Genomic DNA, 25,465 nt, shown 5'->3' on the forward strand with positions numbered 1-25,465 from the left:
GGGAAAAAAAATCAATCTTAGAATACAAACTAAACACAGAACAAAAGACTGAATTCAAAGAACTGAAAGAATAATAGTGGTGATCCTATCTAAGTAGAAGTTTAGATTATGTTTCTTATTTTTATTTCCCAAGGTAATTATTTCCCAGAAAAGAAACAATTACTTAATATACTTTAATATTCTATTACTTTTTAAAAATGGGCACACAGGTACACAAAGAGCTATGTGACAACATTACTTACAGATTACACTATTTCATCTAAAATAGCAAAGTACTCCATTTGAATTTAAGAGGAGAAAATGACTTTATTTTGTAGCTTTTATGATTGAAAACAGTATTTTTATAAAGGCAAGAGTAAATGTAAAACTCTGTATTTGCCCTGAAAAATAGTGAAAGAGTTCCTCAGAAAAGACTGCAATTCTCATTCATATGCCAAAACTCCAGGTCACAACTTTATGAACACATTAGTTGTTCAAGTAACTAAAAATATTGGTTTTACAGTTAAATAATCTAAAGGAAGCTCACTCACTACCAAGAACAAATGAGCAATAAGAAAAATACACTCTACTTTGCTTGTTGTAAGGCAAGGCCCAACTTGCAGAGAACTTGCAACACACTGCTTGCATTTTAATTACATCAAAGTCTGTCCGTGTGTCCACATAATGAAAACACAAGGATCTCTACCGACCCCATTTTCTGACCTTTCCCTCTTTATGAAGCCTCCACTTCTAGTTCTTACAGATATCTTTCTGTCAATGCATTTTCATACTGCCATCCACTGCAAAAAAGTACCTCATCTAGTGAAACTACAGATGAATTACTGTGGACAGGAACAGATGCATACATCTTTAAAGTTTCAAAACATACGTAAGATAAAATGCCATGGGGGAAGTAGCGGAAAAGGGCATGATTCACACATCAAGTCCTTTCTCTGTAATAAATGCCCTGAGATTTTTAAAAATATCCATGGAATCCATTAGTCCATTACTGAGTCATTTGTGAATTTAATAAGCTCCCTATTAAAACTGTTGTTTCCACAAAAGTGAAACTCATAAAGCAAAAATACAGTTAGCTCTCTCTGGAGGAAAATTCATCTAAATTCAAGACATAAATTCTCTTTTCTTTATTCTTTTCATTTTAAAACACTAGTCCACTAACATCTTTAGAGTAAACATGATACACTGTTTACCTTTACAAATTGATCCTTGATCATATCAAACTTCTGCTTCTCATGTACAGCTCTGGCGGTATTAGTTCCATCAAAAGGTTCTGTATCATGAAATGTACATGTGGGAAAATTAGCACAATGGGGTTTTTTTGTTTTGTTTTGTTTTTTTAATGAACTGCAGATCAAACCTAGGGCCTCATATATGTTAGGCAAGTGTTCTACCATGAGTAATGACCAACAGTTTAAGAACATATTTATAATAGGTCCAACTATACGAAATTGCCAGTATATCATAGGCTTTGATTTATACACCAGCGAGTTTCATATGGCTTAGTTTAGTATTTGTACTAGGTGTGTATGCACACACAGATATACAAATTTGATCTAGCTATGAGCTGTCTGATAAGATGGATGTACTAGGATGGATGTACTAGGTGTGTATGCACACACAGATATACAAATTTGATCTAGCTATGAGCTGTCTGATAAGATGGATGTACTAGGATGGATGTACTAGGTGTGTATGCACACACAGATATACAAATTTGATCTAGCTATGAGCTGTCTGATAAGATGGATGAAATTCAAGTCAGAAGAATAACTAAAATGACCAGAAGTACAACTAAATGGCCAAGGACCATCTGCAAGAGAATCTAAAGTCACACAGAGACTGAAGTACTCCCCCTAAGAGAGGGCACAGTGACAGATGTTACAGAGTAAGCTTAAACTCAGTTTTCATTTAAAAGCTGGTCTTGTTTGGGAGGGACCTTTGAGTAGAACAGTGGTTCTCAACCTTCCTAGTGCTTCCTAGACTTTAATTCAGTTCCTCATGCTGTGGTGACCTCCAACCATAAAATTATTTTCATCACTTTTATGTAGATTTATTTCATTATAATGCAAACTTATTTACATTACTGTTGAATCAAGATGTAAACATCTGTTTCCTGATGGTCTTAGGGGATCCCCAAAGGGGTTGCAAACTCCCAAGTTGAGAGTTACTGGAGTAGTGTTCAATGCTGGAGGGAATGAAAGGCAATGCAGCATGTTGTGGTGTGAATGGATGTTTACAGAGAGATATGGTGAAAACAATTTCCATGAGGAATCTGGCAATAAAGAGAAAAACTTCTAAGCAGAGAAGAAAGGAGAAACAAAGTTCTTAGTGTGCCCAGTACATGCTATCTTCTGTGTCTACACCCCTAGCCCGTGTGCCTTCACCCACTATCCACAGCAGTAGAGGCCATACAGAGGCAGGTGGATAGGACATACAGATCAAGTAAAGTTTTTTTCAAAAACTAAAAGGCTTATGCAAGTTTTAAAGCTGAAAGGGAGGAATGAAAGCCAAAAACCAACTGAGTTGCTTGAAAGAAAAGTAGCTAAGAGGAAAACCTGAAGAAAGCAAAGAAATGATGGAAAAGTTCACTTTATTCATACAATCTAAGCAGGCCCACAATTCTGAAAACTCCTTTGTGTTTTCACAGGTGCATGCCTGTGCGTACATGAAAACTTGAGGAAGTTATTTCTTTCCTTCAGCCATGGGGTCCTACGGACAGACCTCAGGTTGGCAGTCTCAGCAGCAAATCTCCTTAGCTGCTGAATCATTCCACAAGTCCCCTTTAGTCATTTTGTACTACTCAGAAAGGCTATGTTTAAAGACTTCACTACTCTCTCAAAGTACTGTGAATTCTAGTGAAAAAAAAAAGGCTATATGCCAAACAATACTGGACTACATCATATATAGATAGCACTTTATAAAAATGTTTACTGTTCACAAGAATGCAGATAAGTAAAATAATACACACTATGAAACATTAGCAAACCAAACACCAGAGATTTAAATCCATAGTCAAGCACCCTTTTAAAATGTTGCAAAAAAAAAAAAAAAAAAAAAAAAAAAAAAACCAAAGATTAAAACATTCTTGATCGGCCTAGCATGGTAGTGCACGCCTTTAATTCCAGCACTCAGAAGACAGAGACAAGCAGATCTGAGTTCAAGGCCAGCTTGTTCTACAAACAAAGTTCCAGGGCAGCCAGAGTTACACAGAGAAACCTTGTACAAGAACAATAATATTAGAAATATTCTCAACTTAATGTTTACTATACATGTTGAAATGTTTATTCTTTTTCACCTCAAGATTGAAAAGAACCTTCAACTTTTATTTATGAAAGCACTTTTCCAAGTAGTGCTGGATATCCAAGTCAGGGCCCAGCAGGTTAAGAGGGATTCTGAGTCAAAGAAATATATTAAGAACATATTTAACTACATGTAAACTCATTTTAGAAAATAGAATTGTTTTCAGATCACCTTTAAAGTTAAATCAACTTCATAATATATATCATAAATTATACAGTTTCAGTCAATTTAGTATGAAGGTCTGAATTGCTCAAATCTTATCAACTAAAATGTTAAAATTTACATTTAGCATTTCTCAAAACTAAGGAACTTTACTTTTCCAAATTAAAAAAATGTAAAGGTAGATATATAAATGACCTCAAGACATAAATGCATTGCTTTAGCAGAAAGACAAGTTGAAATTAGTAGTTCCATGGTGATAACTGAAAACTAGATGGCAGACAGAGGTCAGGGGAAGCCTACCTTCAACACAGATGTATTTATTTCTCCATTCCATGTCATCAGGCCTTGGGATGGCTTTGGCTTCACGAACTGAAATCATCTGAGTGTTCCAGCTGAAGGGAGAACACAAAAAAAAATTGGCTGCCTTCTGAATTTCTTTTATTACATCAGTTGGAAGTTGACCTGACTGCCTGACACAACACTAAACCCTTGCGTGCTCCACCCCTCAGCACCCATTCTCCATTTATGTTATTATGGGTGCTCTGTATACCTCTTTGAAGGAAAGTCTAAGTTCCAGGATACGAGATATTTCTTTCACTATTCAACTAGTTCCTCAGTGTATACTAGATACTGCATATACTTTTAGTAACAAATAGTACAAATAATTCTTTAATGTTCTTTAAAGTTTAAGTAAGTAAAACACAAAAACACTGGCTTACTGCTAATACCACAATAAAAAAGTTTCATTAGTTATGAGGTAATCTTATGAAATTTTCTTCTTCTAATAACATTGCTTAATTTTCTTCAGGTACGAGTTGCAGGATTTGGGATAAAATTTTGAAAGTAGCTAGCAGAAGCAAGGAAAAAACCAAAGTGTTTTCCTGTGTTTTTATATAAGCAGCAGCATTAGTTAGCTAAGGCAGGATATCATGTAGCCCAAGCTGACCCTGAATTTTATACCCAAGAGGACCCTGAACTTCTGGTCCTCCTGCCTCAACTTCACAAGTGCCAGTTTATGCAGTGCTGGAACTAGAACCTCATGAACAGGCTTCATAAACCCTACAAGCAGGTTACTAACTGGGCTGCACCACACATCCCTAACACTAAAATATTTTGAGTGAAACAATTTTGTCTACACTGATCCGCCATCCTCCACCTCTAAGCACAGTGCTAGAAATAGTACCTACACTTCATAACCCTAGGCAAGCAGTTTAATCTCTGAGCTATACCCCATATCCAATAGAAAAATATTCTAAGTCAAACAGTTTCATCTACATATTTGAAAATAAACCATATCCATTCTAATAGTATCTACTAATTTTACATGTTTTAAAAGATTATAAACATGTATTTATATTTCTAAGTTACTAGAATAAAAGCATTTTTCATTTTTCCAAGTAACACGCTAATATATATGAGCACTCAGCTGGTTTACAATAAATAAATAAATAAATAAATAAATAAATAAATTTGCAAATGAGGTGAAATCTTTTTGTCAACTATATTTGCCTTTGTCTATCAACAAGGTGAGGAAAGACCATGGCTTGGGACCCACCAACACTCAACCAACTCTTGCTCAATATATCAGGAAATCGCTAAGAACACAATTATGGTCATGGTCTCTAAGAACATACATGGGTCATGTATGGAAGGTTACTAGAAAAAAGATTTCCATTTTTAAATATGTAAGAAATCATTTGCTGTTTGTGGAGTTCGATCATTAGGAAGTATCCTCTAAGCATGGTTTTTTATTATGGCTTTGATTAAGAGGTATGCAAAACATGGGGTGATGACCTGTACCTGTAACCCTAGAACTAGAAGGCAGAGGCAGGAAGACTGCAAATTCAAAGCCAGCCTGGGTTATTGAGAGACCTTGTCTCCAAAGATCAAGGGCCAGTGATCTTTGCCTGGCATGAGCAAGACTTTGGATTTGAATCCAGGCCAGGTTCAAATGGGAAAGGCAACTAGTGTGGAGCTTTAAGGTTTTAAATGTACACATCTATAAAACAAAATACATATATCTTGTGAATTGTCTAGCAAAGACATTCTAACAGTGATTGTTCCTTACAGTTCCAAACAGAAAAAAAGACTTTGTTCCATTACTACAAATGTTTCCAAGATTTTCTTTAAAAGAATGCACTGCTCCCATGAAGACACCATATCCTGAACCTTCCTAGAGCAGCAGATAAGAACCCTCCCCCACAACTCTAAGCCCCAGAGCTACAACCCACCCAAACCCCGCCACTCTGGAATACCACTCCCTTTCCACCCCTTGCTTGGTCCTTTTAGCTGGGGCAGACACCTGGCTGGTCTGCTCCATGAAGACACCTTATCCTGAACCTTCCTAGAGCAGCAGGGAAGAACCCTCCCCCACAACCCTATGCACCAAAACTACAACTGGGAGCCTGGGGCACTCTGGACCCATCACCAACCCAAACTTCACTCCTCTGGAATACCACTCTCCTCGAACCCCTTGCTTGGTCCTTTTGGCTGGGGCAGACACCTAGCAGGTCTGCTCCTGTGAAGACACCTTATCCTGAACCAGATAGAGCAGTGGTGGAACCAATACACTCAGAGCAGCACAGGAACCACTGCACATGGAACAGCAGAATTTCAGGATCCCAGAGGAAGCCTGAGTCCCAGGAGCTCTTGCACCCAGGAGCTCAGGATCACAGGATCACAGAGACATCTGGATGCTGAGGAAGGAGTTCTGACACAAGCAAGATAACTGAAAAGACAGTCTCCAATCAGAGACAGCGAGTGCAAAGAGCACTAGAGGTAATCAGATGGCGAAATGAAATCGCAAGAATATAAGCAACAAAACCCCAAGTTACCTGGCATAATCAGAACCCAGATCTCTCACCATACCAAGTACTAGACACCACATCACACTGGAAAAGCTGGATTCAGATTTAAAATCACTTTTCTCATGAAGATGATAGAGGACTTTAGAAAGGACATAAAAAAAAAATCCCTTAAAGAAATACAGGAGAACACAAGTAAACAGGTAGAAGTCCTTAAAAAGGAAACACAAAAATACCTTAAAGAATTGTACAAAAACACAACCAAACAAGTGATAGAATTAAACAAAACCATCCAGGATCTAAAAATGGAAGTAGAAACAATAAAGAAATCTCAAAGGGAGACTACCCTAGAGACAGAAAACCTAGGAAAAAGATCGGGAGTCATAGATGCAAGCATCACCAACAGGATGCAAGAGATAGAAGAGAGAATCTCAGGTGCAGAAGATACCATGGAAAACATTGACACAACTGTCAAAGAAAATGCAAAATGCTCCTAACCTAAAACATCCAGGAAATTCAGGGCACAATGAGAAGACCAAACCTAAGGATAATAGGTATAGATGAGAGTGAAGATTCCCAACTTAAAGGGCCAGTAAATATCTTCAACAAAATTATAGAGGAAAACTTCCCTAACCTAAAGAAAGAGATGCCAGTGAACATACAAGAAGCCTATAGAACTCCAAATAGACTAGACCAGAAAAGAAATTCGTCCCGTCATATAATAAAACATCAAATGCACAAAACAAAGAAAAAATACTAAAAGCACTAAGTGAAAAAGGGCAAGTAACATATAAAGGCAGATCTATAAGAATTACACCAGACTTCTCACCAGAGACTATAAAAGCCAGAAGATCCTGGAGTGATATCATACAGTCCCTAAGAGAACACAAATGCCAGCCCAGACTACTATACCCAGCAAAACTCTCAATCACCATAGATGGAGAAACCAAGATATTCGATGACAAAACCAAATTCACACAACATCTTCCCACAAATCCAGCCCTACAAAGGATAATAGATGGAAAACTCCAACACAAGGAGAGAAACTACAACATAGAAAAAGCAAGAAAGTAAACTTCCAACAAACCCAAAAGAAGATAGCTACGCAAACATAATTACAACTCTAATAACTAAAATAACAGGAAGAAACAATTACATCTTCTTAATATCTCTTAACATCAATGGACTCAATTCCCCAATAAAAAGACGTAGACTAACAGATTGGATACATAAACAGGACCCAGAATTTTGCTGCATACAGGAAACGCCCATCAGTGGCAAAGACAGACACTACCTCAGAGTAAAGGGCTGGAAAACAATTTTCCAAGCAAATGGTCCCAAGAAACAAGCAGGACTTTCAACCAAAACAATCAACTTTTGATAACCAAAAGTTATCAAAAAAGATAAGGAAGGACACTTCATATTCATCAAAGGAAAAATCCACCAAGATGAACTCTCAATTCTGAACATCTATGCTCCAAATGCAAGGGCACCCACATTCATAAAAGAAACTTTACTAAAACTCAAAGCACACATTGCACCTCACGTAATAATAGTGGGGGATTTCAATACCCACTATTAAGAAATTAAAGACTTTTTAGAATTTAATAAAAATGAAGGCTCATCATACCAAAACTTATGGAACGCAATGAAAGCAGTGCTAAGGGGGAAAACTCATAGCTCTAAGTGTCTACAAAAAGAAACTGGAGAGAGCATGCACTAGGCAACTTGACAACACACCTAAAAGCTCTAGAACAAAAAGAAGCAAATACACCCAAGAGGAGTAGACAGCAGGAAATAATCAAACTCAGGGCTAAAATCAACCAAGTAGAAACAAGAAAAACTAAACAAAGAATCAACAAAACCAAGAGCTGGTTCTTTGAGAAAAATCAACAAAATAGATAAATTCTTAACCAGACTAAACAGAGGGCACAGAGACAGTATCCAAATTAATAAAACTGGAACTGAAAAGGGAGACATAACAGAAACTGAGGAAATTCAAAAAATCATCAGATCCTACTACAAAGGCCTATACTCAACAAAATTGGAAAATCTGGATGAAATGGATAATTTTGTAGACAGATACCAGGTACTAAAGTTAAATCAGGGGTAGATAAACCATCTAGACAGTCCCATAAGCCCTAAAGAAATAGCAGCAGTCATTAAAAGTCTCCCCACCAAAAAAAGCCCAGGACTAGATGGTTTTAGTGCAGAATGCTATCAGACCTTCAAGGAAGACCTAATGCCAATTCTCTTCAAACCATTCCATATAACAGAAACAGAAGGAACACTACCCAATTCATCTATGAAGCCACAATCATGCTCATACCTAAGCCTCACAAAGACCCAACAAAGAAAGAGAACTTCAGACCAATCTCCCTTATGATTATCGATGCAAAAATACTCAATAAAATTTTCGCAAACCGAATCCAACAACACATCAAAACAATCATCCATCATGATCAAGTAGGCTTTATTCCAGGAATGAAGGGCAGTTCAATATTCAGAAATCCATGACTGTATAGACAAACACAAAGAAAAAAAAAAAAACATATTATCATCTCACTAGATGCTGAGAAAGCATTTGACAAAATTCAACATCCCTTCATGTGAAAGTCTTGGAAAGATCAGGAATTCAAGGCCCATACCTAAACATAGTAAAAGCAATATACAGCAAGCCAGTAGCCAACATCAAACTAAATGGAGAGAAACTTGAACCAGTCCCACTAAAATTAGGAAACTCTCTCCCTACCTATTAAGTATAGTACTAGCTCGAGCAATTAGACAACAAAAAGAAGTCAAAGATATACAAATAGGAAAGGAAGAAGTCAAACTTTCACTATTTGCAGATGGTATGATAGTATACTTAGGTGACTCCAAAACTTGCATCAGAAAACACCTAAACCTGATTTAAAAAAAAAAAAAAAGACTTCAGCAAAGTGACTGGTTATAAAATCAACTCAAATAAATCAGTAGCCTTCCTCTACTCAAAGGATAAACAGGCTGAGAAAAAAATTAGGGAAATGACACCCTTCACAATAGTCGCAAATAATATAAAATACCTTGGTGTGAATTTAACTAAGCAAGTGAAAGATCTGTATGACAAGAACTTCAAGTTTCTGAAGAAAGAAACTGAAATCTTCTTCAGAGGATGGAAAGATCTCCCATGCTCATGGATTGGCAGCATTAATATAGTAAAAATAGCCATCTTGCTGAAAGCAATCTACAGATTCAATGCAATCACCATTAAAATCCCAACTCAATTCTTCAGAGTTAGAGAAATTCTCAAATTCATTCAAAAACAAAAAACCCAGGATAGCAAAAGCTATCTCAACAATAAAAGAACTTCTGGTGGAATCACCATCCCTGACCTCAAGCTGTACTACAGAATAGTGACAAAAACTGCATGGTATTGGTACAGAGACGGGCAGGAAGATCAATAGATTAGAACTGAAGACCCAAAAATGAACCCACACACCTATGGTCACTTGATCTTTGACAAAGGAGCTAAAGCTGTCCAGTGGAACAAGGACAGCATTTTCAACACATGGTACTGGTTCAACTGGAAGACAATGTGTAGAAGAATGCAAATCGATCCATTCTTATCTAATTGTACAAAGCTCAAGTCCAAGTGGATCAAGGACCTCCACATAAAACCAGATACACTGAAAGTAATAGAAGAGAAGGTGGGGAAGAACCCTGAATACTTGGGCACAGGGGAAAAGTTCTTGAAGATCAAGAATTGACAAATGAAACCTCATAAAATTGCAAAGTTTCTGTAAGGCAAAGGACACTGTCAATAGGACAAAACGGCAACCAACAGATTGGGAAAAGATCTTTACCAATCCCACATCGAAGAGGGCTAATATCCAATATATACAAAGAACTCAAGAAACTAGACTCCAGACAACCAAATAACCCTATTTAAAAATGGGGTACAGAGCTAAACAAAGAATTCTCAACTGAGGAAACTCGAATGGCTGAGAAGCACCTAAAGAAACGTTCAGCATCCTTAGTCATCAGGGAAATGCAAATCAAAACAACCCTGAGATACCACCTCACACCAGTCAGAATGACTAAGATCTCAGGTGACAGTAGATGCTGATGAGGATGTGGAGAAAGAGAAACACTCCTCCATTGCTGGTGGGATTTCAAGATGGTACAACCACTCTGGACATCAGTCTGGCGTTTCCTCAGAAAATTGGACATAGCATTACCTGAGGACCCAGCTATTCCACTCCTAGGCATATACCCAGAAGATGCTCCAACATATAACAAGGACATATGCTCCACTATGCTCATTGCAGCCTTATTTCTAATAGCCAGAGCTGGAAAGTGTAGGAAGCTGCGGTTAGCGGTGATACATTCCGCCATTCCAAGATGGCTCGGGCATACTATCCTCCCACAAGTAAACAACTGACTGCGCAGGTGCAAAGGCAAAAAAGCGCGCCAAAAGTCACTGCCCATCCCGTATTATGGGTAATGAGTGAACAGCCAATCAGAAGTGAACACGTCACTCTAGGGTGTATTTAAGCTGTGCCTCTTCCAGTCTTTCCGTCTTTCCGCTTCTGCTTATACAAGAATAAAGCCTCACTGTGGTAACCACCCGAACACTGCCTCTCGTGTCTCTCTTCCACGGGCGAAGGGGACACGGAGGGGCGCGGAACAGGAAAGAACCCAGATGTGCTTCAACAGAGGAATGGATACAGAAAACGTGGTACATTTACACAATGGAGTATTACTCAGCTATTAAAAACAATGAATTCAAGAAATTCTTGGGTAAATGGATGGAACTAAAAAATATCATCCTGGGTGAGGTAACCCAATCACAAAAGAACACACATGGTATGCACTCACTGATAACTGGATATTAGTCCAGAAGCTCGCAATACCCAAGATCCAACTCACAGACCACATGAAGCTCATGAAGAAGGAAGACCAAGTGTGGATGCCTTGATCCTACTTAGAAGGAGTAACAAAATACTCAATGGAGCAAAAAATGGAGATAAAGTGTGGGACAGAAACTGAAGGATAAGCCGTCTGGAGACCATTCCACCTGGGTATCCATCCCATGTGCAGTCATCAAAGGTAGATGCTGATGTGGATGTCAGGAAGTGCATGCTGACAAGAGCCTGATATAGCTGTCCCCTTAGAGGTCTGCCAGAGTCTGACATATACAGAGGCAGATGCTCACAGCTAACCATTGAACTAATCAAGGGTTTCCCAATGGAAGAATTGGAGAGAAGGAGCTGAAGGAGCTGAAAGGGTTTGCGGCCCCATGAAGACACCAACAATACCAACCAACCAGAGCTCCCAGGGTCTAAATCACCAGCGTGGGAGCACATAGGGAGGGACCCATGGCTCCAGCTGCATTTGTAGGGGAGGATGGCCCTGTCGGGCATAGGTGGGAGAGGAGATCCTTGGTTCCATGAAGGCTGGATGCTGAGGGTGGGGGAATTCAAGGGTGGAGAGGTGGGAGTGGGGGTGTGGGTGTGGGTACATCCTCATAGAAGCAGTAGAAGTGGGTTGGGATAGGGGGCTCCTGGGCGGGCAGGAAATGGGGAAGGGGATAACATCTGAAATGTAAATAAAATGTCAAATTTAAAAAAAAAAAAAAGGAAAACCAAACAAACAAACAAAATAACAATGCAATGAGAAAAATCACTACATAATGAACAAAACATGGTTACAATGTTACATTTGCATCTTTTATATTAAACTATCCGAGCTTTTTTGGTTTTTTTTTTTTGGGAGGGGGACAAGGTCTTAAAAAACTAGGCTTAGTTTCAATCTTGCTATGTGGTCAGGACATCCTTGAAAATCTCATCCTCCAGGCTTCACCTTGTGTGTATTGAGAATAAATACACACCTACCCCACAATACTCGATGCTAGAAGCTGTAGCCCAGACTGTTCTCAAACTTATGATCCTCCTGCCTCATCGTTTTGAACATATTAGCTTGCTGTACCACAACCAATAGTAATTTCGGGGTTTTTTTTTTTTTTTTTTTTTTGAGACAGGGTTTCTCTGCATAGCCTTGACTGTCCTGGAACTCACTCTGTAGACCAGGCTGCCCTCAAACACAGTAATCCGCCTGCCTCTGCCTCCCAAGTGCTAGGATTAAAGGTGTGCGCCACCACTGTAACTTGTACTAACTAGTCTTTATTAGTTTTACTTTGTTTTAAGAGTGTAGCTATACTGTTAAAACTGGCCCTTAAGTCCTTGACTTTAGCAGTTCTTGCTTCAGGCTCCACCAATGTCGCTACAGACATGTGCTATCATACCTGGCTTTAAAAAAAAAAAAAAAACAGTAACTTTTAAATGGTCATATAAAACTACTACAAAATGTACATATTCAAACATCCTCTAGCAGATAGTTAATTTTTTTGTCTTTCAAGTAAAGAGGGTGTTTATAGACATTTTAGCAATTGCCAGAATTCTGTTAAATGATATCTAATTCATTACTTTGATCATATTCTTGGCTGAGTTCCCTACAGTCAATTATGTGAAATTATTTGGTATGAAATAATACATTGACAAAAGTACATATGAGTTAGTTTAAAAATCCTTCCCCAAACATTAACAACACAGCTAGTATCATTTGACTCAGTATGTTCTTTTCTCTTAAACTAACACAAAAGCCTTCCCATCTCATGTAGCTTCTGGTCCCAGTCCAACAAATCACCTATACTACAGGCACTGTGGGTTTATATAGATTTTGGGTTAGTAAGATGGCTCGGCTTGTAAAGGCACCTGCCGCCAAGCCTGAGGGACCCACATGGTGGAAAAGTAGAACCACAACTCTCACCTCCATACTTGGGGCTTGAGTTAGGGAGATGGCTCATGGAGTAGAGTGCTTGCCACCCAATTATGAGGACCTGAGTTCAAGTGCCCAGCAAGTATGAAAAATATGTGGGCCAGCAACAATAATTCAGTGGATAAGGACACGGTCACCACACCTGACAACCCAAATTCTATCCAAGGCTCCCATGTTGGAGCAAGAGAACTTACTCTACAGATGGTCCTCTGACCTCTACATGTGCCAGGGCGCACATGCACTCCTCACCCCCACTTTCTTACACAATAAGAAAGTAAATAAATAAATTTAAAACAAAGCCAGAAGTGGTAGCACCTACCTGTGATCTAAGCCCTGGAGAAACAGTGCCAGGAGGGTCCCTAGGGATTTCTGGGTAGCCAGCCTAGCCAAATCAGTGAGCTCCAAGTTTACAAAGTAAGTGTGAGTGTGAGTGTGTGTGTGTGTGTGTGTGTGTGTGTGTGCAGTCATGACTTCAATTTGAATCCCAGTTCTCCCACTACTTAGCTGTATTGTTATGAGCATGTTTTATGCATACAAATTCCCTAAACTTAGCAAATTTTTGCAATGATTAAATGAAACACACAGCAATCACTTAACACATACTGGATACTAGGAAAGCACTATGAGCGATTCCTATTACAGCATCTTTAAAAGTAAATCCAGAAACAACCATTACGCCTTTAAAATCTGTTTATATCTCATGTTTCATAGTTTTATAATTGTTGTCAATGAAGACTCCCCTTTCATCATGGCTACCTCATGTATTTTTTTATTTGCATTTCATTCTAATACAGCTATTTATTCAGATCAAAGATTTTTAAAATTCCAAGTTTGCCTTGGCTGAATTTTTTCTTACTATAAATTTTAAATTCCTAGAAACAGATGTTCGAACTGCATACCATCTACATAAAAGTAAAAGATAAGACTCACCTAGGCCCTACTAGAAAAAGAGTCCTCAGCACAAAGTAGAATCACAAATGGAATAAAACAAAACTCAAGCATATCAAAGCTGAAATAATGGCTCAAAGGTTAAGAGCATTCTTAACCTTTGTTATTAAGAATAACCTACGTGTTATTCTTCAAGAGGACCCAAGTTCAATATTCAGCACCCATACTGAATATAGTATGAATATAATAATGTAGTTGTGAGGCAGCTCACAACTACAAGAAACTCTAGCTCTAGGTGATCTGGCTCCGTCTTCTGGACTCCATGAGAGCTGCACCCACACATGTACAAACATACACCAGACATATATATATCCAAAAAACTAAATCTTAAAACTAATTAAACTTGGAATGTTTTATTAGCAAAGAATAGGAAATTGAAATCTCAGTTGCTATTAGCTGTTAGTTACTATACCTCATGAACCTACTTACAGCACTGAAATTAACAAATGCAGCTTCTGACTAAATCTAGTGCATTCACTCATATATAAAAGAACAAGCACAATTTAAAGTTTTACTTACTCAAATTCTGTAGCATAATATTTAAGAAAGCCCAGTAAGAGGTCCCCAAGACTTGATTCATTCTTTGAGAGGTAAGGAGGAACATTACATGGGGCATGGTGAACAAGGTGCAGCTGTACAGAAGTACTAAAAGATTCCTGTTAAAAGAAAAAGGGGAAATACACAAATCCGTTTAAAACGTGTACTAAGAAACTTATCCAGCCTTATCTAAGATCTGTGAAGACAGACGCTTTCTTTGTGCTGGCAATTTAGAATTTTTTGAATTTTTTTTTTTCACTAAAGATCTCATCAGAACCTGGAGTAGGGTAGAAAGTACATGAAAACCCAGTGCTTGGCTTGGGTATATCATTATGGTAGCAAGAGGTTTCAAACATGAGTCAAATTTTATTATACATACCATGATTCTCCTCAATGACATACATTCATAAATATATTTCCTTAAATGTTTTTATGGTGAAGCATTGTACTTTATGTATGAAGGAGATATCAAGCACAAAGCAACAGCTTTTTCCAACTGCCACTTAACATTCTTCTCAAAGGTCATAAGCTTCAGTATATGAATAGTTTTGGTTTTTTTTTTTTTTTTTTTTTTTTTGAGACTTTCAAAAAACTGTTTGATTTTGCTGTTATATTTTAAGGGGAAACAGAAAGATGGATGTTCCATGTGCTAAACTTGAAAAGATAATGAAGGGAAAAGAAGATAGAAATATACAAACAACAAAGATCCACCAAACTTTTATCATAGTAGTTTACAAAGGAGTTCTTAGCTATGTGTGATCTAGGTCTAAATAAGGCATTTATTAGAAAAAATATGAATAGGTACTTTCTGTTCTAAAATATTTGTTTTCTTATCTGACCTTTCCTCTTTCAGCAAGCCTGTATCTGAAATATACTAAATGAACAGAGTGATTTTCAAGTCATATATATTCACAAAGTTTTTTTTTTTTTTTTTTTAATGCAGGCTCTCAAACTTGTTATGTACCTGAGGATTACCTTGAATTTTTACTCCTCCTGTCACTATGTCTCAAGGGGGAGATTACAGGAATGTACTACTATACCCACTTTTAAAATGTGGTGTTGGGGTTGGAGAGGGTGGATCCAAATCACGGCCTTGTTCACAGCAGGAAGTCACTCTTGCAAACTACATTCCCAATCCCCCAAAAGACATTCTAAGGTATTTTTCACAGTGCCATTAAGAATAAAAAAAAAATTTTTTTTCCTTATTGCTATTCAATTTGAAATGTATTTTAAAAGGGAGCTGGGAAAGGACTACAGCAGCACAGAAACTGTAATAACTTCTTAATTCTGAAATATATCCACCTTAGGTGCCATTTCAATTGGTGACACCTAAATAATTACAAGGTTAAAAACCAAAAAAACTGTTTTACCTAAATATGTAAGTGGACAATGTACCACCGACTGCAATCCTCAGGGTAGGGGAGATCAATAAAAACAAAGAAACAAATTAAATGTCCCTTTGTGTTACTACCTGTAATTCCATCACTAATAATAATAATTGTGTTGCAGTTTCTAACAAGATTGAAACATACATCCCATCTTTAAGAGAAGCTCCTTTAAGGCAGAACATAAAATGCCTCAAAGTAACTTCAGAAAGTATCTGAAACTAACCAGATTAATTAGGGCCCTCCTTTCCCAAAAGTAACCAGTAAAAAACCATGGAGACTCACTCCGACAAGGCAGGCTGCACAGGCAGACGAAGCTGTCTTTGAGTCATTTCTGCTCCTGTGAGTAACCCCTCAGTCACTACCCCTCTAGGTAACTCCATCAAAACCCATTTGGACTTCAGCGGTATATGTATTTTGGTCTGTTGTGAGCTCCCTATCAGGGGTTAGTTAGTGGATGTATGTGTGTTGTATTTCTCCAGGAAAGTCTGTCATATAACAATGAGTTATACCTTTCTCTCCCTAGAAGAAAAGCTATATTCCAGTTCTAACTGCAAAGCCAGTAGTTTAGCTTTACATTTCTGACATTTACATGCAGACAGAGTGCTACATCACTCAACTCAAGCTAACTCTGAATTGACTAGCCAAAGATGGAAATGTGGACAGACAGAAAAGCAGATTTATCTCACAACAGAGCCTCAGGGAAAACAAATGCATTGTCTCTATCACACTTTTATGGGTAGAGACAATGCACTTGTCTCCTTTTGATCTATTACCTATAAAACTGATCTTTTATAGGTAAAAGATCACCAACTATAAAGTTTAAAACTAAAGAGGTATGAGACCTACTCTGCTAAAATACTGAATGACCTGAAACAACAATTTGGCTAGTCTTACTTCTATTGTTCGTTTGGTATGACTTTATACAAGAGTTATGCCATACTGACAGAAAAAAACTGAAGAAAAAAAGTACACCCCTCCCCCCCCAAAAGAAAAGAAAAACCAAATACCCTATCACACCTTAAAAAAAAAAAAAAAAAAAGCCACAAATAAACAGGAATTTATCTGCAGAAATCCTCAGTTTGGGGTAAATATTCACATATGGAAAGATTCTCTGGATTAAGAAAACTATACACCATTCTAACTGCTAAGCAGGTAAAGAACTTAGGCTCGTGTGTTTGAGAACCCAAGGAGAACTATGAAATCAAAGGGAGAAGCCTTAGAGTGCACACTACAATCAGTGGGAGAGCAATGTAACCAAATGCAGTCCCTGTCAATAAACTTTCCAGATTAACATTTAATAAGGAAGGTTTTTGTCATTAGTTTTAGAATATTCTTGTTTTGAATTTCAAATAAAAAATGGATAATGATCTTCTAATGTGTGAGAATATTTTCCAAATAATATATAAATGTTGACTTTTTTGGATAAATATAGTTTGCCATTTCTCTTTCATCAATGCCAGCTTAAAATAAATTTCAAGATGAACCAAGAGAAATATCTGATAGTCCTTTTGAAACTGCCTGCCAAAATCCTGAGCCACAAAAATGACTTGAGCCACTACATCATCTGAACAAAGCACTTTGTCATGACTGATCCTTCTTAAGTAGTAACACTTAGCAACCCTCTTCTAAGACAGCTGGTGGGGGTAATGCTGCTTATATCTTTCATCTTTTTTCTGTCACATTCAGTATCACAAATGAACTGAAATATATCAATTTTCAGAATTATTTTAACTCAGGGATTGTGGCAATAACTTGAGGACATAATTTCAGTTCTCACAACCCAAGTAAAAAAGGCTTCCCTTGGTGGCACATGCTACAAGGCCAACCTGGACTTCTAAGAGGCGGTGTCAAAGGCAAAAACTAAACAAACAAACAAAAACAAAAAAGGGGAAAATATTTAATTGTAATCTTTGAAAAATAGAAGAAATTATCTCATTGTAAAATAACAATTTAACTACTAAGTCATTTGTAAGTTATTTGTAAGTTTGCCATGTTTTTTTTTTAAAGTTCACATAGGAATAAAAGTCGTATACAAATAAAGTAAAATCCAATATATAAGTACAATTACATTAGTGAATGCTACAGTAATCTTTCCCTAGAAAACACAATACTGGGGAAATAGCAGCTTCTGGATCATCCACTTGCAACTATCTGACTTGATCAATTATGGAAGCCCTTTTCAATCACTAAAATAGGCATCGACATTGGGCTGTTGGTTTGGGAGTAATTAAATTTCATAAAGAACTTGATTTTTTAGTAGTTAGAAAAGTGATAGTTATTATTAGTGAGAAACAAGGTAATTTGCTTGTTCTATCAGACGGACCACTGAAAAGGTGTTCTGCTGAACAGTAAATAGATTCCATATGAAGTAAATCCCACATAAGATGGGGTAGTACGTTCTTATGAACACAAACATCAATCTTATAGCAAATTTTAACAGGGTAATTTAAGTAGTTAAGGTGGCAACCTAACCTCACCTGAAAGCAAATTAAACCATTCTCAATCTAGGAGATGCTAGTTTTTGTTATTTTGTTGTTGTTGTTGTTGTTAGTTTTGTTATGTAGTTTTTTCTTTTGTTTTAATCTAGCCGAACTTGCTTTCTTTTGCCTATGTGTGATTCTGTCTCCCACATACTAGAGCTACATATATGTCCCTTCCCTACCAAATACACTTAGTATCATGTAAAGCTGTGAGATTAAGTTAATATTAATTTATTCATTAGTCATAGAAATAGGATCATTAGCATAAGAAGGATGGAGAATATAGAAACACAAGTGAATGTAAACAAAAATGAGGACTCTGTCATGAGGGAGAAGACAAAAAATAGAAAAATGAAACACAGAAGTAAAAAAATAGGGTGCTTATAAGTAAAAAAGTAGTAAGTATGTGCTCTGTCTATTCTACCCAAGCACAGTACACTAAATTGACTTTTCTCTATTATATTAGTACAAATGATTTTACACAGCACAGGATTTCAAGTGAGATTTCCATAGATGTACTTTCAATATACAGTAAGAGATTGTTTTTGGTTTTTGAGGCAGGATCTTATAATATAGCTCAGGCTAATCTCAAACCCACAATCCTCCTGGCTCAGTCTCCCAAGTACTGGATCACAGGTGTGTGCCACCATAACCAACTAAGACTCTTTTAGAGTTAAGTACTGGATTCTTTGTATGATGAAATACATCACTCTTTTTATATCAAACACTGGACCGTAAGGGAAAATAAAGCTGAAACAATAAAATGAAAACATAAATATTATTTTAGATCATTCAGTATGAGCTAAAGTATAAAGTATTTGTGGAAGGAGGAAAACATTTAAGAATAACAAAGAAGCCACTTCCCAAGCAGTGTCACTTGTTAAGCTGGTTACCTGTCTTGCTATTAGGACATTTCATTTTGAAGGATGCTTGTGGCTAACTGTTCAAGTCTGGTGCTGACTGCTGTTCTTAGGCATCACAAAACATTAAATTCATGTAATTGGAGCTTCCTGCTGTTCCCCAGAAATGGTGGGAATGCTCAGATTTGTATATTCCCTAAAGTATATTAAAATAAAAAGAAACTATTGCTACTATTTAAAAAAGAATGACAAAAAGTTAAGCTACTTTTCATTCTACACTTGTATTTTCATTTTTCATATTTAAGAGCATAAAGACTGATTCCTAAATATATCAAAAGCCCACTAGAATAATCTTCACTAGCAGAAGTTTGTTCTGAAAAACAAAACAGGCACAGGCCGTAGACTCTTATCATAGTCTGTTCTAGCAGATGACTCACGGGATACTGGGAGACTCCACTACACAACTCAGGAAACCTTTATTAGGCAGCACCCCACATGTGTGCAGCATAACAATTAATATTCAAATACAAGGATTATCACTTTACCTCAACTGTCATAGATTCAATTAAACTGATGCTGCATGTCAGGCATACTTATGCTTTATGTACAACTAGAACTTGTGTGAATACCAAGCATACAAGCTGCATAGTATTCTCCTTTATAATATGCCCATTAAGCTTTTTATTAAAAAAATCTTTTATGCATGAAATATATAACGTAACATATATGAAACAGTCCAACATTATATAGTTTCAGCAGTTTTAAAAGGCTGGCCAAACATTCTAGAGAAGCAGCTAAACTATTATTTTTAAAACAAATCATGAGCTATGATGACAAAGTAAAGAAAAATTATCAAGAAAAAATATGACAACACTGGAAAAGCATCAAAATGCCTATAAATTATGACTATGTACATTACTTCACCTGGGTTTCTCTCAACTGAAATAATATATACTAAATTTTTGCTAGGAGGCATATTTCAACTTTCTATTAATATCAGAATTCTTACTATTATACAAGCAAGATAGTATGCTACTGCTAATTTTTGTATACTGCTTATTAAAATGATGTGACAGTGAAAAGATTATACAATTGTTAACTTAATTTTTCTCTTTTCAAAATATAAATACACTACAATGAATTTTTTCTGAAATACTAACTAAACACAAATGCTGTAAACTTATATAAAATAGTATGAAGAAAGTTGGAGTAAGGTCAAATGAGCCCTGACCAACTGAGTATCAGTGATTCATATTAGTGATAATCATACATATCATGCAAGAAAAATTCAAACAACAACATGACTGACCAGATTATATATACCAATAACCAAAAAGTACCAAAACATTCTTAAAACGTGAATAAGATATTCAGTCTAGAAGTATAGTAGAAAATGTTATCATTTAGCTTTATAATTTTTATATTCACATTATCACTGCATATAGTAATCCCATAGATAATTAATAATATATATTATAATAATTTATAAGAAACACTTACTGGGTAAATTTTTTGGAGGGATGGAAGGATGGGTTCAGGTAAGGCTATAAAAAGAAAAAGTTTAAAGCTTCTGTGACTCACATGATTCATATTACAATGCACATTTTTGTCAGTTTCACCCCAGGTATGAGACCACAAGGGCTGACACTAAAATTCAAGTTTTCCTGTATTTCATGGAATCTAGCTCCTAAATTTCTAGTTCATGTAAACTGACAACTTAAAATTTTTGTTAATGAACTATGTACCTTCCTATATATAAATTAATGTTTCCTCAAGGTTTTAGAGTAGAGTCCACCAACAAAGGTCCATAAGTCATTAAATTAAATATCAAACACCAAATAGACGAGACAGAATTCTACAGATTTTGAATGTACATTAACATGAACATCACTATCAAAGCATGTAATTTTAAGAGTGACTTCGGTGTTCCTAAACCATCAGCTCAATGTTCCTGTATCATTAGAGAACAGTTATCATTACTGTCCCTTTATTATTTAATTTCCATTAATGAGCAATACTAAAGTTATAAAAAAAAATTGAGCTATTTAAAAATCAAAACCAAAGTCACATTCAGCTACATAATAACATTGCTTAAAGAGCATCTCAGTAAAGATTAGAAACCTAAATCACGAGACTTGTACAGCCATCCTAGAAATATAAATAAAATATATCACAAGGAACTCATTAACCTATTTATTACCCTCGTTTAAACTTCTTTCTTTCTTTTAGGCAAGGTCTTATACAAACCAGGTTGGCCTAAAACTTACTACTTAGGTGAGAATGACCTTGAATTTTGGGTCTCTAGGCCTCCATCTCCCAAGTGCAAGAATCCCAGAAGTACACCACCACACGCCTGTTCTGGAGTGCTGGGAATAAAACTTATGGGTTCTCACATGCTAGGAAAGTTCTTACCAACAGAACTACATCTCCAGGAAGTTCACAACTCAATGATTTTTGGGCAAACCCAATCTTATTAAATGTGTAAAAAAAAATCTTATATCATTATAAATCTGATGTAAAAGACAAGATACCTGTTATTCACAATGTAATTCTAAAATATGTAGAGTATGATAAAATACAAGTGCTTTAATTCCAAGATGTCTTTTGTATTAGAGACCAAATATAACAGCATATGATAAAGTTTGTAATTAAGAAAAAGAACTATATTATATATAATTGAAGGTTATAAATTGAAGTAACAAAGAATACCCAATACTTTGCTACCTAGCAAAAAATTGTAAATGATCTACGTTTACAAACATGTAATTAAGCATGTAATGACCAACTTTTATGGCCTCCAACTGTCACTTCTAAAATGTAGAGTAGTGCAGAGTAAGATTATACATTTACATTTCTCTTTTATATACTTTAATCCTAACTTGAAAATTGCACTAACAATTTTGCAATATGATCATGTGCAAATTATGACTGGACTACTATAAAGAGAAATATTTAGTGGTCTACTTACCAAAATCACCCTAATGATTAATGTTATACACGCACAGTCACATATACTTTCCCCAGAGGCATTCAGACATTTAACATTCTACAAGACCTTCCATGGAAATTCAGACACAGACACTTTAATTGTGTATGTATTGATATTTTTACAAAACTTTTAATGGTTTCCTAATAAATTTCATTATGATACAGAAGTAACATTGTGAATCTTTTACCAGGAATCAGTTTACTTAAAATTAAATAATTTACTTAAAAGTAAATTTTAAAAAAACTAAAATTTAATTCCATTAAATACTCATAAATTAAAATTATTATAAAAAAAGATGAAGAAAAAAATTTTTAAAAAATCACAATATTTTATGTCACATTCTAGAACCATTATTTGGAATGACAAGAGGGACAAATACCAACAATTGGGCTTAGAGTCATTCAAAGCAGCTTTAAAAATGAAGGAATTTAGGTTTTTGAAGCAAAGATACGGTGGCTTGAGTGAGAGCAATCTCCAAGGACTTTATGTTTGAACACATCCCAGTTGTTGGAACTGCTTGCGAAGGACTAGGAGGTGAGGTTGTTGGAGGTGTGTCACAGGAGTAGACTTGGTGTGTCTGGCTCCTGCTTATGGATCCAGATGTGAACTCTCAGCTGTTCCTGCTACTATGCCTTTCTCCAGTATCATAAACTTATCTAACCCTCTAAAACCATATGCCCAATTAATTGCTAAGTTTTATAAGTTACCTTTTAATTTATAGTCATGGTCTTTTCTTACAGCAATAAGAATTAAGACATAAGTTGGTACCAAGGAGTGAGCGAGCTACTGATGGGATGGACAGACCTGACCATATAGGGTTTTTGGAGGAATGTGGAAGACTGGAACTGAGAACCAGGAAAGTGGTTTAATGTTCTAAGTATATCTTAATGGGCTATCCTAGTAGGATCTTGGAAGACTGTTATGCTGACTGTGAAAGAAAACCCAGGCCAAGAAGCATCATAGGCTAGAAACCATTCTTGTGATATTTTGGCAAAGAATGTGGCTGCTTATCTTGTCCTAAGAATTCTCCTGAGGCTAAATAAAAAAGAAACACACTAATTTCTTTGGCAGAGGAGATTTCAAAACAGTCTAATATTGACTTTGTATATCAGTAATCACCCTTATGTAGTAGATCTATAATAAAAAAGAATGAGGAGCAAATAGAAATAACAAAACATACAGCTGAAGGAGAAAATGAAGACCAGAAAACTTGATGCTAGAGCCAAGGCTCTGCTGAATGAGATGAGAAGAGTCAAGAGAGGCTTCATATGGAACAGAAGAAAGGCAAGGGTGCTCCCAGGTCAAGACCCCAACCAGCTAAGCGTACAACTTGTAAAAAGGAAAGGCCTAAGGAATTTTCTGCTCCTAAAAAAGTAGCAGCAAAGAAAAAGAATCAGGAGATTCAGGGGAGTCTGGCTGCATCCCTAGCAGGCAGGCAGGCAGACTTGGCAGTGTTATCCACATGGTTCTAGCTTTAGAATCAGGAGATTCAGGGGAGTCTGGCTCCATCCCTAGCAGGCAGGCAGGCAGACTTGGCAGTGTTATCCACATGGTTCTAGCTTTAGAATCAGGAAGGATGCATGAGTAAGAAGGTCAGTGCAGTTAAGCTGACCCACTGAGGTCAAGTGTGTCCCAGGAGTCCTTGCACAGAGAGGCTATCCATAAAGCTATCAAAAGTGAACACTGGACTGCACTAGAGACCTCAAGATATTGGAGATACCAGAATCAAGAGACATCTGCCAAGGAGAGCTACACGTGAGAAATACAATGAGCCCGAGAGAGAGGGTCGGGGAGGTGGGAGGGTAGGAGTAAGTGACAGGCACCAAAGCTGGAAGGGAAGAGGCCTTGGACATCAGACTCATAGCTACAGGATTTGGAGTTTGCCCTGCTGGATTTTAGTTTTGCTTCAGTCCAGTATTTCTTCACAAAGTCCCCATTCCTCCTTTTTGGAATGGTAATATATACCGTGTCACTATATATTAGAAGTGTGTAATTTGCTTTTTAATTGTAAAGGGGGAGTGCAACTTTGAGATTGCCTTGAGTCTCACTGGGCTTTAAGATTTTAATAGTATTGAGACTGAAAAGGCTGGGTACTTTTGGAGTTGAACTAAATGCATTTTACATTATAATCATGCCAACCATGAAAATCAGGGATTCAAATGTAGTAATCTGAATGAGAATGGTAACTACAATTTGATATTTTAGTTGGTCCTCAATTGGTGGAACTATGTGGGAAGAATTAAGAGGCCTGTCACTATAGGTGGGCTCTTAGTTTTTAAAAGAGTTATGCCACTATGTCTCTCTGCCTCATGCTTGCGGATTAAGATGTGAGTTCTTAGTTGTTTTGATGCCAAGTCTTTACTCCACCATCATGGACTCTCACCCTCTGAAATTGTAAGTCCCAATAAACATTTTCCTTTATAAGTTGTCTTAGTCATGCTGTTTTTGTCACAGCAATGGAAAAGTAATTATCAATTTGTTTTGTCTCACAACTTTAAAGATTTTTTTAATTTTAGGCATTAAAGAAGCAGTAGGAATATTTATAACAGGTAGTTGTAAACACTACTATGATGGTAGTCTCAACAAGTTCACTAGTTTAAAAAATATCTTATTCAAAAACAACATAAACTCAGAAAAAAATCTGGATGTATAACTCATTTTTATTTAAAAATTTTGCATTTAAGCCTTTAATCCCAGCACTTGGGAGGCAGAGGCAGGCGGATTTATGAGTTCAAGGCCAGCCTGGTCTACAGAGTGAGTTCCAGGACCGCCAGGGCTACACAAAGAAACCCTGTCTCAAAAAAACAAAAAAAAAAAATAAATAAATAAATAAATAAAATAAAAAATAAAAAATAATAAATTGCATTTTAAATGTATCTTTTAAATTTATCTTTCAAAGGAAACAAAACATAAATAAAGTTCATTTTCAATATAAAATATTAGGTAATCCCTTGACAAGGACTTACTGGTAAGATTACTACATAGTTACACCATAAACATTCCATAATGATTTATCAAAACTTTTTTTTTAAAGATTTATTTATTTACTTATACATATGATTACACCACCATTGCTCTCTTCAGACACACCAGAAGAGGGCACCAGGCCCATTACAGATGGTTGTGAGCCACCATGTGGTTGCTGGGAATTGAACTCAGGACCTCTGGAAGAGCAGTTGGT

At 36.5% G+C, this 25,465-nt stretch overlaps 1 protein-coding gene across 6 annotated transcripts in view; it reads right to left on the reverse strand.

The window, feature by feature from the left end:
* Nucleotides 1–25,465, reverse strand: part of Tent2 (terminal nucleotidyltransferase 2) — a 53,895-nt gene that overhangs the window by 1,408 nt on the left and 27,022 nt on the right. For 5 of the 6 annotated variants that reach the window (XM_076927151.1, XM_076927147.1, XM_076927148.1 and 2 more), the window contains 4 exons: nucleotides 20,796–20,839; nucleotides 14,550–14,686; nucleotides 3,763–3,854; nucleotides 1,191–1,270 (listed from right to left, as the gene is read on the reverse strand). In XM_076927151.1, coding sequence (XP_076783266.1) covers nucleotides 1,191–1,270; nucleotides 3,763–3,854; nucleotides 14,550–14,686; nucleotides 20,796–20,839 — 353 coding nt within the window. Of the gene's footprint in view, nucleotides 1–1,190; nucleotides 1,271–3,762; nucleotides 3,855–14,549; nucleotides 14,687–19,280; nucleotides 19,492–20,795; nucleotides 20,840–25,465 lie in introns of those variants that run through there. The other variant, XM_076927152.1, reaches the window with a different exon arrangement.

The sequence above is a fragment of the Arvicanthis niloticus genome, chromosome 29 (genome assembly GCF_011762505.2).
Source record: "Arvicanthis niloticus isolate mArvNil1 chromosome 29, mArvNil1.pat.X, whole genome shotgun sequence".
Lineage (NCBI taxonomy): Eukaryota > Metazoa > Chordata > Mammalia > Rodentia > Muridae > Arvicanthis > Arvicanthis niloticus.